Source organism: Salmo trutta, chromosome 14 (genome assembly GCF_901001165.1).
Source record: "Salmo trutta chromosome 14, fSalTru1.1, whole genome shotgun sequence".
NCBI classification, from domain to species: domain Eukaryota; kingdom Metazoa; phylum Chordata; class Actinopteri; order Salmoniformes; family Salmonidae; genus Salmo; species Salmo trutta.
This window is the reverse complement of record NC_042970.1, coordinates 33,978,953-33,997,714: the sequence shown is the minus strand read 5'-3', so window position 1 is coordinate 33,997,714 and position 18,762 is coordinate 33,978,953. Positions and strand designations below refer to the sequence as shown.

General features: G+C 41.4%; 1 protein-coding gene across 1 annotated transcript; it reads left to right on the top strand.

The window, feature by feature from the left end:
* The first annotated feature begins 1,297 nt into the window (after positions 1-1,297).
* On the top strand, positions 1,298-17,924 carry LOC115207890 (isotocin receptor-like). The gene is made up of 3 exons (XM_029775430.1): positions 1,298-1,329; positions 1,835-3,001; positions 17,253-17,924. Exons 2-3 carry the CDS (start codon positions 2,032-2,034, stop codon positions 17,504-17,506), a joined length of 1,224 nt encoding a protein of 407 aa, XP_029631290.1. The 5' UTR covers positions 1,298-1,329; positions 1,835-2,031; the 3' UTR covers positions 17,507-17,924.
* The last annotated feature ends 838 nt before the right edge of the window (positions 17,925-18,762 follow it).

Below are 18,762 nucleotides of genomic sequence, written 5' to 3'. Positions count from 1 at the left end.
ACTGGAACTACACAAAAGTACCTGCCCTATACAGAATAGCCTACTCTCTCACTTTGACAGTTGGGACTGTTATCCTTTCACCCTCCTCCATGTCTGTAAGCTAGCTACCTACAAATGCATTTGGAGTTTTTTACAATGATAAATACATCAAGATGGCTAGCTAATATGAAGTTAAGTAGCTGGTGATATTGAATTAACTTAGCTAGCTAGCTATACAGTATGTAAAGTTGGCTAGATAGCTACGTTGGCAGCTCATTTGAGCTAGCCTGCACTGTAGCTAGTTAGCTAATAATGTATCGTTTTTATTACGTTTTCGAAATGTATTTACTTCCTTGAATAGGTTCTCCTAGCCATGTGGATGATTGGAAACTGGAAAGCAAAGTTTGTTTGTCACCAGAGCGGTTTAGAGAATATTACTATTTACCTGTGAATAAATTCATGAAATAGAGATTTACCAATGTAAGAACCAGACCTTCATACAAACTTGCTATCTTGAGTTATTGACGCACAATCAAAACTTGCTGCTATATGCTGCCAGCACACCCACAAGCGAGCCACTGTGGGCGGCCAAGCAGCACGCCGCCATTTATCGCGTACTAATATACACGTACTCTGGTGCAGTTCACCACAGGCATACAAAACAGGTTTCACTGCCGAACGGCTTTATAAAACATGTCACTGCACAGTAGCAGTCAATGAGGCAAATATGCAATTTTAAGGTTAAATATGGATCTAGTCGACATTTGTAACAACATAACTTGCCTAAATTCGGTTAATGATTCACATTGGCAACCTTGAGCAGCAGGCTGCCGAGGAAAGGTAACATTTTAGTGTTTCAGAGGCATTGATGGAATATAGTTAAATGTTGCAGTAGCCTAGCCTTGTTGTAGCCGAATCAACTAATGCTGTCAACTAGTTATAGCTGGTGTCCATATATTTAGATACCTATATAGTGTAATTACCCATTTACTTGTGAATATTTCATTATGATGCCTTTATTTGCATATCGTTGACTAGGGTAGCCTAAATGATGATGACCACTTCCTTTTTTTAAACAGATCACTATGTAAAAAAAATATTTTAGATGTAGTGAATGGTTAGACATTAGGCCTACATCTATTAGAGTGCGCACATGGACACCTAGTGGAAATAATGTGGAAATCAATGTCTCATGCATAATCTTGGCCAGGGGTATACAAGTGGTATAAATATCATGATGCTGGCCAATCCCCGATCCCTACTAGTGAGGGAGGCTGGATGCTTCACTTTCAGGTCTCACTGCGTTTAGTTCCAGTATTCAATTTACAAGACGGTAAAGCAGATGCACATGTAAGTAGGCCTACATTTACACTAGGAAAACCCATCATACTATTACTTGTAGGCAATGTTAAAATATAATTTAGATGGCTGGAGACTATCCATAGACCATGTGCTGCTGAATTTTTAGTTCGTTTCAATACTTTCTTAAATTATATGTGGTGGTATTATTTTTTTCATTCAAAGGGGCATTCTGCTGTTCAAACAATAAAATTTATCAGAAAAAAATCTAGTTTTAACCATGTTTTGAGACTATACAATGTTTGTTTACAATTACATTGTTTACAAACAATGGAGTAAAATAAGCTTATATTTTGGGTTTTGATGGAGTATGAGGCATTGACGGTAGAATTAATATTCTACTAAAATCAATGGTTAGGCCTATACATAATTCATTTAAAAGTAAAGAAATTGATGCATCAATCGCAGATTTCCCCATTAATTTCCTATTATATAATTGCATTGTTTTTAATTCAAACAAGACGTTAATGTGTTTTCTCTATTTCCCGCTCACCAGTGTCTGGTCCTATCTGGCTATGAGTAAGAAATAAAGCTTCAGTGCAAAATTGGGATTCCATTTTCCCATCGTGCGTAAATGGTAACAACACAGCTCCACACTCGGATGCTTTGTCTTGACACCTGTTAGATGAACAGCCAAAGAAGACGTTTAAAACAACCCTCCAATGTAGGGTGGCTGAACATTGCTGCTATTGCATGATTTTTCGCGTCGCGGTTGGACTGAGAGAGAATACGGTCAACACAATGGAAAGTAGTACACTAAATGAGCAGGACTTTTGGCCATTTAACGAATCATTTGGGAACTCAACCATTGGCAACGGAACCACCGGGGGAAATCAAACAAACCCCCTGAAACGGAATGAGGAGGTTGCTAAAGTGGAGGTGACTGTGCTCGCCCTGGTCCTGCTCCTGGCGCTGGCGGGGAATCTATGCGTCCTGGTGGCCATTCACACCACCAAGCACACACAGTCCCGAATGTACTACTTCATGAAACACCTCAGCATCGCGGATCTCGTTGTGGCTATATTTCAGGTCTTGCCACAACTTATCTGGGACATTACTTTCCGTTTCTATGGACCCGATATCCTGTGCAGGTTGGTGAAATACTTCCAGATCGTCGGGATGTTCGCATCTACCTATATGCTTGTTTTGATGTCTATAGACAGGTGCTTGGCGATTTGTCAGCCGCTTCGGTCTCTGCACAAGCGAAAAGACCGTTTCTACGTGATTATCTCCTGGGTCCTCAGCCTAGTGTTCAGCAGCCCACAAATGTACATTTTTTCCCTGAAGGACGTTGGCTCTGGAGTGTATGATTGTTGGGGTGACTTCGTGGAGCCCTGGGGTGCCAAAGCGTATATAACTTGGATTAGCCTTACCATCTACATCATACCAGTGGCCATCCTGAGCCTATGCTATGGACTAATAAGCTTTAAGATATGGCAAAACTTTAGAATGAAAACCAAGAGGGACCAGTGCATAAGCCTCACCCCGAAGACTTCAAAAGGTCATGCGCTCGCCCGGGTGAGCAGTGTGAAGCTCATCTCCAAAGCGAAGATAACTACAGTTAAAATGACATTTGTCATAGTTTTGGCGTATATCGTTTGCTGGACTCCTTTCTTCACCGTGCAGATGTGGACGGCTTGGGATCCAACGGCGCCTCGAGAAGGTAAGTTCAAACTCCACCTCGAAAATAACCATGCAAAGGATTTCTGCAGTTTGAGATTCCGTGCGTAATATGAAATACTTTAACCAGGCGGCTTCGCAATTTTAGACTGGTGCCATTAATATATCCATCTTGAAAGGAAATGTCCATGTTTACTTTAAAAAGCTCGGAAGGTATTCTGCCTCGGGGCTTGTGATGCGGTGTGCGTAATGTTAGGTGCATTTTCACCAAATAGCCAAGATGATAATACAAATATATTTCAACAGCCTTTTCCACTGACAGTCAATTGAAATTCGCACAGGTTGGACATTGCACTTTTACGCATAACATTTTGGCCAACTTGAGGAACATCAAAGGATGTATGCCATTGTAAATGAAAAGTATACGCATCATATAAAGTAATATCCTACCCACATGCAGTGGTTGAAATTACAAAATAAACGTAAATAAATCCGCAGACCTTAATGGGCTATGGTGTGCCTCCAGCCAACAAAAATACAATGATGCAAGTGAAGCTCTGCCCACCTATAGAATGTTATGGTGACTTGTGGAGATACGGGTGGAGTGATCCGAACAAATATGTATGAAAAATATTATCTCGTTATATTCGTTTCATATAGGTCTAAATAGGACATACGCCGTCAAAATATCCTGAAAACTAAAAACACCACCTACACCTCCATTTGATTCACTCGCCATAACGAACAGCAACAACATTGAGAGGGTCGTTTAATTGCAATACCCCTCCACTGAAGCGAAGCAAAGTAGGCATAGGCTACCGCCGCAAATGTCCATGCAACTAAAATTAACTTAAGTCACTGAAAGCAGTATTTCCGGACTGTAACTTCCATGGTTTGGGCACACCTCTGCATGCATGTTTTTCTGAGGCCCAACCATCTGAGCCTTCATGCAGTGAATCATTAATCAGATTATGCGTGTCTATTGTTACCTGGGAGGCACGTCTGAGCGCAAGAGTGACAGGTAATATTGGCGCCACGCGTGTCATCTCCTCAGTCCAGCACACAGGGGAGCACGTGCTTCAATGGCGCAGAGAGCCCACCAGTGCAATTCATTTCTTAATGACCCGCCTTATGGCCACACCCAATGTTATTAAATCATTTGAACAGATCTGAGTTGGTTTTCATCCAACAGCCTATGCTACCCCTGCTTGTTGCAGTTTTGCATACTACAGACCCTGGTTTGATCCCAGGCTGTATCACAACAGGCTGTGATTGGGAGTCCCATAGGGCAGTGCACAATTGGCCCAGCGTTGTCCAGGTTAGGGGAGGGTTTCGCAGAGGTAGGCCGTCATTGAATATAAGAATTTGTTCTTACATAGTTAAACGCAACTGTTCTGTGCTGTCCCCTCTTGATCCCCACAGCAGCTCTATCACATATTAGTTATATTTCCCAACATCCCTAGACAAACACCAGGAAATTGAACAAGTTGGTAAACAGTCATTATATTCCCCAAACAATTTTGCATTGCACGTGTATGGAAAAGTATGGAAAATAATATTCTCAGCCAAAGTTCTCATGAAGTTTGCAGGATGATCGAAGATGAGTAAGTATAAGGTACGAGGGGGTGTGGTATATGGCTAATATACCACGGCTAAGGGCTGTTACACATGATGCAACACGGAGTGCCTGGGTACAGCACTTAGCCGTGGTATATTGGCCATATACCATGAACCCCCAAGGTGCCTTATTGCTATTATAAACTGGTTACTAACGTAATTAGAGCAGTAAAAATAAATATTTTGTCATACCTGTGGTATATGGTCTGATATACCATGGCTGTCAGCCAATCAGCATTCAGGGCTCGAACCACCCAGTTCATAATGTAGGCTTTGTCCCTGTAAGCCTGTTGGGGTGTGCCAGGTTCAAGCAGGCAGGCTGTTATTCCCTGCTAGAAAATAGTGTTTATTTACAGTGCTTTTATTATCATCCTTGAACAGAAATACACAGCCTGTGATCTCCCAAAGACAACCTCTTAGGAGTGCAGCATCCACTGGAGACTTTTTAACCCTTCTGAGGACAACACACAATCAGTAGATTGCCCAGTTAAACAGCTTTTTTTTACTACATAGGTGTTGCTTTTGTCCAGGTGGGAAAGGCAGCCCATCTATGAACTGTGTCCATACCCTTGTCCATTCCTGAGTGTACAGCCTCCATTTTCCCTACGCTGACTCACCCTCTGCTCTGTGTGACGCTGACTGGCACTGACTATATTAATCAGCAGTCTGCCCAGTCCTCATGGACTCCTTTTGTCTATGGCCACTGTATGTTCTTCTCTGCATTTTACAGGATGTTTATTAAACAGACACCAAGCCTCATTGTTGTTACAGTCATTTTAAAAGTACAGTATTATACATAATGTTAGATGCATCTTTTATTAAAACAGGGAAGTCCTTTTCAGCTGTGTCGACTCAAACAACAAACGTGATCAGAGACTAAAAGAGAGCTATTGTACCAGCTTTCATTGAAGTAATAGTATGAAGCATCTGATAGCCAGGGCAGTGGTTGGCTGAGAGGCAAAATAAAATGTGAAAAAAGCAAAGCCCCTCTCTTGTACAGTCTTATTTTGGAATTTTACTACTCAGCTGCTCTGGCATAGTAAATCCTCTGAAATAGTGTTGATATTAAACTCAGATGATCGTGCCAGTCAGGCTGTGGTCATTAGTCAGTACAGAACCTGATAGTTGAGCAGGTTTACCAATGAGGGGAAGAATTTTCTGCAATTGAATTTGTGGGTTTGTTTGATTTACGGTCTCCTGTGAACGACACCATGAGTTAATCTACCAATGGTTATTTTGATCATAATTCCTTCCTTCAAATCACATATTGGCCCCATTCTGACCCACGATCCCTCCTTTTACAAAGCCATAAGAATGTTTAATAGTCATGATATGTGATCTGGCTGTGCTGTGTGAAGATACTTAGCATATTAATTGAATGCACAGTAGCCTACACAGAACATTCATTTACATTTTGACTTCCGTTTAATGGAACCATTATTTACTGGTAAATAATATCCAAACAAGGAAGCTCTGCATGGCTCTGCCTAACAGAGTGAGATCAAAGAAGCTTTGTGTCAGTGTTAGTCTGTATGTCCGTTTGACTACTGCTTTAGTACCCCTTGTGGTTTCTTAAGATCTCACTAACCACCTTTCATGCCTCAGTGAAAAGATAAATGATCCAATGCCAAGCTGCATTAATTCAAATTCCTCCCTCACAAGAGCAAATGTATACATTTTACAGAGGAAATGTATTGAATTATTCATTCGTCTATCCTACTGTCTTGTGTTCCGTTGAGATTGAAGTTGTGTAACTTTGTGGCTGAAAGTTATAAAGCAATGGAATTACAGTGTAACTACTGTATAGCTGCAGGACATCCTAAAGCTGCAGGGCATAATGACTTGTCATATGGTGGAGTTGACTTTTTTCTATATTACGTTTTCATTTGAGTTATCTAGTAGATACATTCCACTTTACTTTTGCATCACTGCAAGCTTTCCCCCCCCACATTAATTCGAGTTAGGAAACTGTGTAGGCCCTAGGCCTATCCCCGGTCCAGACTAAGCGTGTGTCCTCCCTGCCCTGACACTGTAAAAGCCAGACAATAGAATGATTTACATTGTTCACATCTGGACACTTGTGCACCCATAACTCACAGCCTTAATGACTGATGAATCAATTAGCTCCTAATTACTTGGCGCTGCTGCTGTAACATTCCGCCAATTGTTCCCGGTGATTTCAATTTGAGCAACCTTCATATCAGAGCTGGAGGGCCAGCCATTAAAGATAATGCAAGAGGAACATGGGGAGGGGGGGACGAAGGGAGAGAGATTAGCAATCAGAAGAGGTTTATTGAATACAGGACATCGGCCCATTCCATTAATTTCAAACTAATTTACCATATGTCAATTCGCCGGTGGACATACAGATGGAGGATCTTCATTTGATCACCCTGTTGCAGGAGAATTCTACTGCAATGCAGGAAATGAACTTATAGTGTGTTTGAGGCTTAAAAAGGCTTATGAAGTTTGTAATTTCCATTTTGAAATTTCAGATTTGATTTTCCCTTATGAAAAATTTATCAACCCCTACAAAAATGTCCATTAATTATAATCCACATAATAATCCACATTTCCTACTGGCTAAAATTAAGATCTGACATCTGTGGCATAAATGTCAACCTACGTAACACTGCAGGCCACTCTGCATCACTGCTGTCTGTCTCCCCCGGTAGCTTTATTACCATTTCCATTGTGAATGCTATCTGGGTGTGCCTATTGTGTTGGTGTTTATGTGTGTGTGTGTATGTGTTTGTGTCTGTGTCAAGAATAATCCAATCAGGGATGTCATTAATGAGTAGTAGAGATATAAGGGGGGTAATTAATTAGGATGAAAGTGGTTTCCTCATGTTGGTCCTCAGAAGATCCATAGGATAAGAACATATTGAGACAGGCTGGCATTTCACAACAACCATGTTTATACGACTTTAAGGTGAAATGTAGATTATTACAACGTGAATGAGATCAATAGAAATCAAACCATTCAATCAGATGTCATCTTTAAAAATTACCTTTATATCTTCAAACGAATGAATGTCTACCACAAAAAGGGTTGCAAACGGCAGGTACTGGAAACTTTGGAAGTTTACCAATAAACTACCAGAATTTTGGTAACTTTCAAGGATTTTATGTGGCCCTTTTGGGTACTTCAGATTATCACACGTGTCTGTAATTATCTCTGTCCCTCTGTTTGGCATCATCACATGTAAAATATATAACATAATCAAATAAGATGATTTTCTTAAGTAAAAAATAGAATGACAAAGCTGTAAAACAATATCCTAAATATACAGTGCTTTCGGAAAGTATTTTGTTACGTTACAGCCTTATTCTAAAATTGATTAAATAAATAAAAATCCTCAATCTACACACAATACCCCATAATGACAAAGCGAAGTCAGGTTTTTAGAAATGTTTGCAAATGTATAAAAATAAAAAAAACAGAAATACCTTATTTACATAAGTATTCAGAACCTTGGCTATGAGACTTGAGCTCAGGTGTATCCTGTTTCAGTTCATCATCCTTGAGATATTTCTACAACTTGATTGGAGTCCACCTGTGGTAAATTCAATTGACTGGACAGGATTTGGAAAGGCACACAACTGTCTATAAAAGGTCCCACAGGGGCACCAAAACATTTCTCCAGAATTGAAGGTCCCCAAGAACACATTGGCCTACATTCTTAAATGGAAGAAGTTTGGAACAACCAAGACTCTTCCTAGCGCTGGCCACCTGGCCAAACTGGGGGGAAAAAAAGCACATTAGAGCCCTCTTGAAGTTTGCCAAAATGCACTTAAAGGACTTAGACCATGAGAAACAAGATTTTCTGGTCTGATGTATCCAAAATTGAACTCTTTGGCCTGAATGCCAAGCGTCACGTCGGGAGGAAACCTGGCACCATCTCTACGGTGAAGCTTGGTGGTGGCAGCATCATGCTGTGGGGATGTTTTTCAGCGGCAGGGACTGGGACACTAGTCAGGATCGAGGGAAAGATGAACAGACAAAGTACAGAGCGATCCTTGATGAAAACCTGCTCTAGAGCGCTCACAACTTCAGACTGGGACTGTAAGCACACAGCCAACACAACGCAGGAGCAGCTTCGGGACAAGTCTCTGAATGTCCTTGAGTGGCCCAGCCAGAGCCCGGTCTTGAACCCGATCGAACATCTCTGGAGAGACCTTAAAATAGCTGTGCAGTGACGCAACCCATCCAACTTGACAGAGCTTGAGAGGATCTACAGAGAAGAATGGGAGAAACTCCCCAAATATAGGTGTGCCAAGCTTGTAGCGTCATACCCAAGAAGACTCAAAGCTGTAATCGCTGCTTCAACAAAGTAGGTGCTTCAACAAAGTATTAAATGTGCAAAAAAAAATGGAACCTGTTTTTGCTTTGTCATTATGGGGTATTGTATGTCGATTGATGAGGGAAAAACAAACTTTTATACATTTTAGTACAAGGCTGTATTGTAACGAAATGTGAAAAAATTCAAAGGTTCTGAATACTTGCCAAATAATCTGTAGCTCTGGATCCACAATATGGCAGAGGTTGAAAAGCCATAACGCATACGTTTTCTTAACAGCAGGTTATATGGTCAATAATGTCAACGGCTGCACTGAAATCTAGCGGTACAGCTCCCACAATCTTCTTATTATCAATTTCTTCAGACATTTGTGTCAGTGCAGTACATGTTGAGTGCCTTTCTCTATAAGCATGCTGAAAGTTCCCCATCATGCTGAAAGACATGATGGGGAACAGAGGACTAAATACATGTAGATTGATTGGGGAATGAAAACCAGGTGTGTATGGAACAAGACTAAACAAATGGACATATGAGAAATGGAGCGGCGATGGCTAGAAAGCCGGTGACGTTGATCGCCGAACGCCGCCCGAACAAGGAGAGGAGCCGACTTCGGCGGAAGTCGTGACAGTTATTAGTTTATTTTATGCATGAGTATGACGGCTCACTATTTTAGGCCCAGTTTTCGGAACTTTGGCTTTCCTGGATATAGCCACAATATTGTGATCACTGCATCCAATGGGTGCCGATACAGCTTTAGAACAAACTTCTACAGTAATAGTAAAAATGTGATCAATACATGTGGATGTTCTTGTTCCTGTAGTGTTTGTAAACACCCTGGTAGGTTGATTAATAACCTGAACCAGATTACAGGCACTGGTTACAGTGAGAAGCTTCCTCTTGAGTGGACAGCTTAATGAAAACCAGTCAATAATCAGATCCAAGTAAATAGAACTCTGTTTACATCACATACACTATCAAGCATTTCACACATATTATTTAGGTTCTAACCATTAGCACTTGGTGGCCTATAGCAACACCCCAAAAGAAAAGGCTTTAGATGTGCCAAGTGAACACACAACCACAACACTTCAATAACCTTCAATAACCATCAACTTAATTGTCTAAGTGAATCTCAGAAATGGCTAATATATTAATATTATCTCATGTTAAAAAGTTATTGATTTCATGAACCTTATTTCTAAGGCTCATAGATTCATATGGGTTATTATCAGCCCTTTACATTGATAGATTATCAGAGATAGACATAATATGGAAAAGAGCAAACAAAGCAAAATAAAACAATATATAGTATGTTCCTCTCAAGCTCTTGGCTCTTTCCAGAATAGCTACCTTGTCCTTGAACCTCAGGAACTTGATCTCGATCTTCCTGCGGTCCATCCTCAGTTTCTCCGAGATAATTTCCCTCACAGCTTTCAATTGGCTCATTCATCCCCCTCCTCTCCCCCGAACCTATTCCCCAGGTCGTTGCTGTAAATGAGAATGTGTTCTCAGTCAACTTACCTGGTAAAATAACGGTAAAATAAATAAAAAGAACTTTGTATTCGGTCTCCGTCCAGGTCTCATGTGGAGATTCTGCAGTTCCGTCCACAACCATGTTGTTCCGCCTTGATTGTCCCTCGAGATAATCTGATATCAAACCAAATCAAATTTGATTTGTCGCATACACATATTTACCAGATGTTGTTGCAGGTGTAGCAAAATGCTTGTGTTCCTAGCTCCAACAGTGCAGTAGTATCTAACAATTCACAACAATACACACAAATCTATATGTAAAATAATGGAATTAAGACAAGCAATGTCGGTGTGGCATTGACTACAATACAGTAGAATATATATATATATTCTACTGTTGTAAGCATTTCACTGTTCACCTGTTGTATTCGGCGCATGTGACTAATACAATTTGATTTGATTAGATTTTGAAAGGTGGGCATGGCCGTACAGTTATGGGTGAACAGACAGTACAGGAGGGGGCTGAGCACGCATACTTGTGGGGACCCTCTGTTGAGGATCAGCATAGTTGAGGTGTTATTTCTTACCTTCAGCATCTGGGGGCTGCCTGTCAGGAAGTCCAGGACCCAGTTTCACAGGGCGGTGTTCAGACCCATGGCCCCGAGCTTAATGATAATCTTGGAGGGTACTATCGTATTGAATGCTGAGCTGTAGTCAATGAACAGCATTCTTACATAGGTATTCCTTTTGTCCAGATGGGATAGGGCAGTGTGCAGTGTGATGGCGATTGACTGTGTATCTATTGGGGAGGTATGCAAATTGAAGTTGGTCTTGGCTGTCAGGTTGGGTGGAGGTGATATGATCCTTAATTAGCGTCTCAAAGCACTTCATGATGACAAAAGTGAGTGCTATGGGGCAATAGTAATTTAGTTAATTTACTTTTGCTTTCTTTGATACAGGAACAATAGTGAACATCTTGAAGCAAGTGGGAACAGCAGACTGGGATAGGGAGAGATTGAATTGTCATGCCCTGACCTTAGAGAGACTTTTTTATTCTCTATTTGGTTAGGTTAGGGTGTGACTTTGGTGGGCATATATATATTTCTATTTCTTTGTTGGCCTAGTATGGTTCCCAATCAGAGGCAGCTGTTTATCGTTGTCTCTGATTGGGGATCATACTTAGGCAGCCGTTTTTCCCACCTGTGTTTGTGGGTAATTATTATTTTCTGTGAGTGTTTGTGTGCGCCACAGTTGCGTCACGTTTGAGTTCTGTTTACCTGTTTTTTTGTGAAAGGTTTCACTTCCATTAAAGATGTGGAATTACATGCACACTGTGCCTTGGCTCATTTATGACAGGGAGTTTGAAGACAGTGATCGTGACATGAATACAGTTGAAGTCGGTAGTTTACATACACTTAGGTTGGAGTCATTAAAACATGTTTTTCAACCACTCCACAAATTTCTTGTTAACAAACTATATTTTTGGCAAGTCGGTTAGGACATCTACTTTGTGCATGTTCATACATTGGATTTTCCAGATCAGTCATCATTCAACAATTTTTTTGTTGAATGATTTGATTTTGTTTTGATTCTCCTTTTCTTTGAGGCAAGTAATGGAAAGGAACATATGCCAAAGGTCATTGAATGTTGTTTAGCTGTGTAACCCTCTGGTCAATAGCACAGAGTTCATGTTGTAATCCCAGCTCGGTGTCTTCATCTCTTCCCTTCATTCATAAAAGGCAAACGTGATTCTCTCTCTGTATCCTTACCGGTCATTGACTCGTCCACCTCCACTCATCCATGCACTGATGAAAGCACAAGTGATACTGCAGGTCAGCAGGTGTTGATGTATACAGTTGAAGTTGGAAGTTTACATACACTTACGTTGGAGTCATTAAAATTTGTTTTTCAACCACTCCAAAAATGTTTTGCTAACAAACTATAGTTTTGGCAAGTCGTTTAGGACATCTACATTGTGCACGACACAAGTAATTTTTCCAACAATTGTTTACAGACAAATTATTTTGCTTATAATTAAATGTATCACAATTCAAGTGGGTCAGAAGTTTACATACACTAAGTTGACTATGCCTTTAAACAGCTTAGAAAATTCCAGAAAATGATGTCATGGCTTTAGAAGCTTCTGATAGGCTAATTGACATCATTTGAGTAAATTGTAGGTGTACCTGTGGATGTATTTCAAGGCCTACCTTCAAACTCAGTGCCTCTTTTCTTGACATCATGGGAAAATCAAAAGAAAGCAGCCAAGACCTCAGAAAAAGAATTGTAGACAAGTTTGGTTCATCCTTGGGAGCAATTTCCAAATGCCTGAAGGTACCACGTTCATCTGTACAAACAATAGTACGCAAGCATAAACACCATGGGACCACGCAGCTGTCATACCGCTCAGGAAGAAGACGCGTTCTGTCTCCTAGAGATGAACGTACTTTGGTGCGAAAAGTGCAAATCAATCCTAGAAGAACAGCAAAGGACCTTGTGAAGATGCTGGAGGAAACAGGTATAAATGTATCTATATCCACAGTAAAACAAGTCCTCTATCAACATAACCTGAAAGGCCACTCAGCAAGGAAGAAGCCAATGCTCCAAAACCGCCATAAAAAAGCCAGACTACAGTTTGCAATTGCACATGGGGACAAAGATCGTACTTTTGGGAGAAATGTCCTCTGGTCTGATGAAACAAAAATAGAACTGTTTGGCCATAATGACCATTGTTATGTTTGGAGGAAAAAGGGGGAGGCTTGCAAGCTGAAGAACACCATCCCAACCGTGAAGGACGGGGGTGGCAGCATCATGTTGTGGGTGGTGCTGTGCTGCTGGAGGGACTGGTGCACTTCACAAAATAGATGGCATCATGAGGGATGAAAATTATGTGGATATAGTGACGTAACATCTCAAGACATCAGTCAGGATGTTAAAAATTGGTCGCAAATGGGTCTTCCAAATGGACAATGACCACAAGCATACTTTCAAAGTTGTGTCCAAATGTCTTAAGGACAACTAAGTCAAGGTATTGGAGTGGCCATCACAAAGCCCTAACCTCAAGCCTATAGAAAATTTGTTGGCAGAACTGAAAAGTGTGTGTGAGCAAGGAGGCCTACAAACCTGACTCAGTTACACCAGCTCTGTCAGGAGGAAGGGGCCAAAATTCCCCCAACTCCTTGTGGGAAGCTTGTGGAAAGCTGCCCGAAACGTTTGACCCAAGTTCAACAATTGAAAGGCAATGCTACCAATACTAATTGAGTGTATATAAACGTCTGACCCACTGGGAATGTGATGAAAGAAATAAAAGCTGAAATAAATCATTCTCTCTACTATTATTTTGATGTTTCACATTCTTAAAATAAAGTGGTGATCCTAACTGACCTAAGACAGGGAATTTTTACTAGGATTAAATGTCAGGAATTGTGAAAAACTGAGTTTAAATGTATTTGTCTAAGGTGTATGTAAACTTCCAACTTCAACTGTACATAACTGAGGTCCTCTCTCAATGAATCACAGATTGCTGTCATCATGCTATTCTCCTGTTTAATCTCACCGAGCTGACCCTGGGAGAACTGCAAACTGTTCTTCATGTCTTGGACCTCTCTAGTCAGGTCGCCCATTCTTTTATTAGTTGACTCCACCAGTATTTGGACAAAAAACTTGAAGCAATTTGTGTTGTTGTTGTAACAACTGCTTGTAGAACTCTTTTTGTTCAGTTAAAATATCTTTCTCCTGTGATAAACACCACTGTCCTCAACGGTACTCCTGCCAGTTTTGGTTGTGGTCATGGTCGCAATAAACAGTGCATCGGGTATGTATTCAGACCCCTTCCCTTTTTCCACATTTCTTTTACATTATAGCCTTATTCTAAAATGGATGAAACCATTCCCCCCCCCATCAATCTACACATAATACCCCATAATGACAAAGTGAAAACAGGTTTTTAGAAATTTTAGAAATTAAAAAAAATACAAAATAAACTGAAATAACTTATTTACATACAGTACCAGTCAAAAGCTTGGACACGCCTACTCATTACAGGATTTTACTATTTTCTACATTGTAGAATAATAGTGAAGACATCAACACTATGAAATAACACATATGGAATCATGTAGTAAGCAAAACATTTTTAAACAAATCAAATGTATTTTATATTTGAGATTCTTCAAAGTAGCCACCCTTTGCAATGATGACAGCTTTGCACACTCTTGGCATTCTCTCAACCATCTTCACCTGGAAGCTTTTCCAACAATTGCAGGCTGCGTTTAAGCCCTCAAGACAATGCCGCTAGCTTGATAGGCAATAGAGAGCTAACTAGCAGCTAGGCTAACTGCTACGCCAAACAGCTCCTCAGACCCGGCGTTGGTCAGCAGGATCACTGGACAGATAGTAGCAGTCCCAGTAACTGATGCCAACCGCATTGCGGGATCCAAACTCAACAGGTAGCTAGCTACCCAGCTAGCACAGTGGATCTGGGCCGATTCCTGCTGAGAGTCGGGGCACTCGGCTGAGAGTCATACTCAGCCGACGTCATGTGGCCCGAGTCTGTGCCGCCTTCGGCAGTATTACTGGGATGCGGGGATTGAGCACGGGCCGATTCCGTTGTGAATTATCTGGCCCAAATGTATTACTTGGGGCTTGGGCCTATTCCGGTGTCAGTTATCTGGCCCAAATATATTACTTGGGGCTTGGGCCGATTGTGGCTACTCTCTGGCAAATGATTACACGGGCTGCTTTATATAATTAACGTTTCATTATTTCATTATTTTTCTATATTTCTCATTATTTCTCTGATCAAAAAATGTAATTTACATTCAAATTAAATTCGTTAACAGTCCTGTTTAAGTAGTATTTTAGTATTTTGATACTTTGTGCAAGGCAATTGATAAGCATTAAAAACTTTGTGGATGGGGCCTCCCAAGTGGCGCAGCGGTCTAAGACACTGCATCGCAGTGCAAACTGCATCGTTACAGCTGCTGGTTCGATACCCATGCCGGCTGCAACCGGGAGACCCATAAGGTGACACACAATTGGCCCAGCGTCATCCTGGTTAGGGGAGGGTTTGGCTGGCCAGGATGTCCACTCCTGTGGTGGACCAGGCGCATGCACGCTGACATGGTCACCAAGTGTTTCCTCCGACACATTGGTGCGACTGGCTTCCCGGGTTAAGTGCATTGAAGAAGCAGTGCGGCTTGGTGGGGTTGTGTTTCGGATGATGCACGGCTCTCGACCTTCGCCTCTCCCGTGGCCGTACGGGAGTTGCAGAGATGAGACAAGACAATTGGATATGACGAAAAGGGGGTAAAAAATAAATAAAGAAACAAAATGATTCTTATAAATGGTGGATTATTTAACTAGGCAAGTCAGTTAAGAACAAATTCTAATTTACAATGACGGCCTACACCAGCCAAACCCGGACAACGCGGGCCAATTGTGCACCTGTATTCAATCCAGGGTGTCTGTAGTGACACCTCAAGCACTGAGATGCAGTGCCTTAGACCGATGCGCCACTCGGGAGCCCATGGATGGGTATCATTTGTATGTATAAAATGTATAATAGTAATATTTAAAATTACTAAAACAGGTACATTTGTATACATATATTTAAAATTGCACTGGGCCGCTTCTGGGGGGATTCTGGTAAGATGCTGGCAAAGTCGACTGAATTCAGTTAGACATACATCGGGCTGATTCTGGGCAGTCATTAATTTTGATTCCGGGCCGAGACCAACACCTGATTTCGGGCCGATTCAATCAATTCTGGCCCCCCGGAAGAGGTACGCTTTTGGGCCGATTCCTCATTGCTAGCTGAGTACTAAGAAACTTTTCAATAGACTTTCCAAAACAACAAACCATGCTCTCCCTCATTGAACAGGATTTCTGTTTACCTCTAGTTCATTTTCTGATTAGATCCCCCCCAGAGAGTGTGTGTCAGCTGTTGGTAGCCAAGCTCTGACTGTGTGTAGGCTCTGTGGAACAGGAGAGAGATGGTCAGTAGTTCTTGGGTTAGTAGTTGTGAAGGGTAAGGGAATACATAGCCGACAAGGGAATTCCACCTTGTCAGCTTGTGGATTTGAACCAGCAGCCTTTCATTACTGGCCCAACACTCTTAACCACTAGGCTACCTGCCGCCCTGTGGTCAGCAGATGTATGGTTGTGGTCAGTAGTTGTGTGGTTCAGTATTTGTGGGGTCAGTAGTTGAGTGGCTCAGCATTTGTGTGGTCATTAGTTGTGGTCAGTCGTTTTGGTCAGTAGCTGTGTGGTTCAGTAGTTGTGGTCAGTAGTTGTGTGGTTGTGGTCAGTAGTTGAGAAGTAGACAAAGATTTCATAAGCTCTAACTTTTTGTCTACGTTGTTGGCAAAGGGGTAGCTGATTTGTGTTAAAACTTGCATTGCTGCCTTTACAGTGAATGGAATGTTGGAAGTGATGACATCACAATGGGGCCTTTTGTAATGTTGAGGAAATCCCATTAAAGTGGATGAAAATGGACAAAAAAATACTAAAAGCTTAATAATTTTTAAAGAATAAAAGATCTCAAAAAGTTGTTTACAAGCACACCGATCTGCACGTTTTAAAGTTTGAATGAAGTTTCTTGCTTAAACGTGTAGGAGGAGTAGCGTTCCAAATTAGAAGAAGAAGAAGTATGACGAAGATTTAAAATGGGACGTTTGCTTTGCAAGTCCCACTAATTACCAAAGTTACCATAGATTGCCATAGATTACCAGTTAATTAACAAAATGACTGAGGATTTGCGTAACTTTGGTAAATTACTGGTAGCTTTGTAACCCTAACTACAAAACACTAGAACACACTTCTAGCACCAGTTGTCAATTTGCAATCATGTGTGATTGATGTATCAGTAAAAATGTAATGTGTGTGTTTGTCTTGTTTCCCCAGCCATGCCCTTCATCATCTCCATGCTGCTGGCCAGTCTGAACAGCTGCTGTAACCCATGGATCTACATGTGCTTCGCAGGCCACCTGTTCTCAGACCTGAGGCAGAACTTCCTGTGCTGCTCGGCCCGCTATCTCAAGTCCTCCCAATGCCACTGCGAACGTGACCATGACTCCAGCCGCAAGAGTAACTCCTCCACCTACGTCATCAAGAGCACCAGCAGCCAGAGGAGCATCACACAGACCTCCACCACATGAGACGCCCTCCTTCCAATGGTACCCCCCCCCCCCCCCTCGCAGGTCAGAACTGTGAATCCCCCCCTCCCAAACCCAGACTTGTCCTTCCCCTTCTCTTGTCCTGCTCCAGGGGACACTCCCCTAATACTATTGCACTGCTTTTTTTGTATCAGACACAGTTGGTCAAGAATAGAATGAACAATTGATTGTTGTACAGATGAAGCAGATTTATTTGGGGACATTTTGTTGAATGTCTCCTCTCACAGCCAAATGTCCTGTCGCAGATCAGAGTGAGTCATCCATTGATTGTGTTTTCAGACTGATGGATTTACGTATTTGGTCTGCGGAGGAGGACAGTAGGTGGTGAATGGAAAATGAAGGACTGACTGTCTGTCACTCCAAACCAAGGAAAGGAGAGGAGAGAGCTGTATTCTCCTCACCATGGACTTAAAAGCGATTAACATGCCACAGACTCTGTGTCAAAGAGTTCTGTAATAGTGGTTTGGGTTGTGAATACTGACCAATCCAGAGGGACATTTTAACTTTGTCAACCTGAAGGTTAAGCTACTCTCCTGTTGCATATGTCTTGCTGCATTGCACCATGTGTTAGTTCACACACACAGTATGTTTCAACTATCCAGTTTGTGAAATGTCCTAGCTTTATAACAACGGCGATATCTGTCAAGTTGTTAAAACGGCAATCAGCAGTTGAAACAATGACAAAGAGTTCTGCCTGCCCCTGTTTCGGTAAAAAGCTGAAATGTAACCACTCTCAAATTCATAGACAGCTATGGAAACATGGACTGACCATCCATGATATCAAAAGTATCATTTGAGGCTATAAAGTGTTTGTTTACATTTACTTTGTTTACCAACATTGGAGTAAAACAAGCTTATATTTTGGGTTCTGATGGTGTACGACAGTTGATTTAAGCTCGAGGCATTTATAATTATATTCTTTAAGAATCAATGTGTACATATCATTAATTTATAAGTCCAAAAATGGATGTAGCAACTGCAGATTGCCCCTTTAAGAAAGCAACTCAACAAACTAGCCACCATTTCCCCCTAGGATGAACACACACGTCCAAATGTACTTCTATGAAAATTGTGGTGTATTTTGGCACGCATTTTTATTTCTACATAATTACTCTGTCTGTACTTTTTGAGTGTTAGGCTGGTGTCTTCTATGTTGCTAAGTATGATTGCGAAATGGATTGCACACACTCAGAAAACTCCGAATTGGGGGAGAAACCTCATTGTATCCAATGTATTCT

Excerpts from the sequence above, each read along its gene's own strand:
- LOC115207890 (XM_029775430.1), top strand. The coding sequence starts at position 2,032 with ATGATTTTTCGCGTCGCGGTTGGACTGAGAGAGAATACGGTCAACACA. Across the intron at positions 3,002-17,252 it reads TCCAACGGCGCCTCGAGAAG|CCATGCCCTTCATCATCTCC; the intron begins GTAAGTTCAAAC and ends TTGTTTCCCCAG.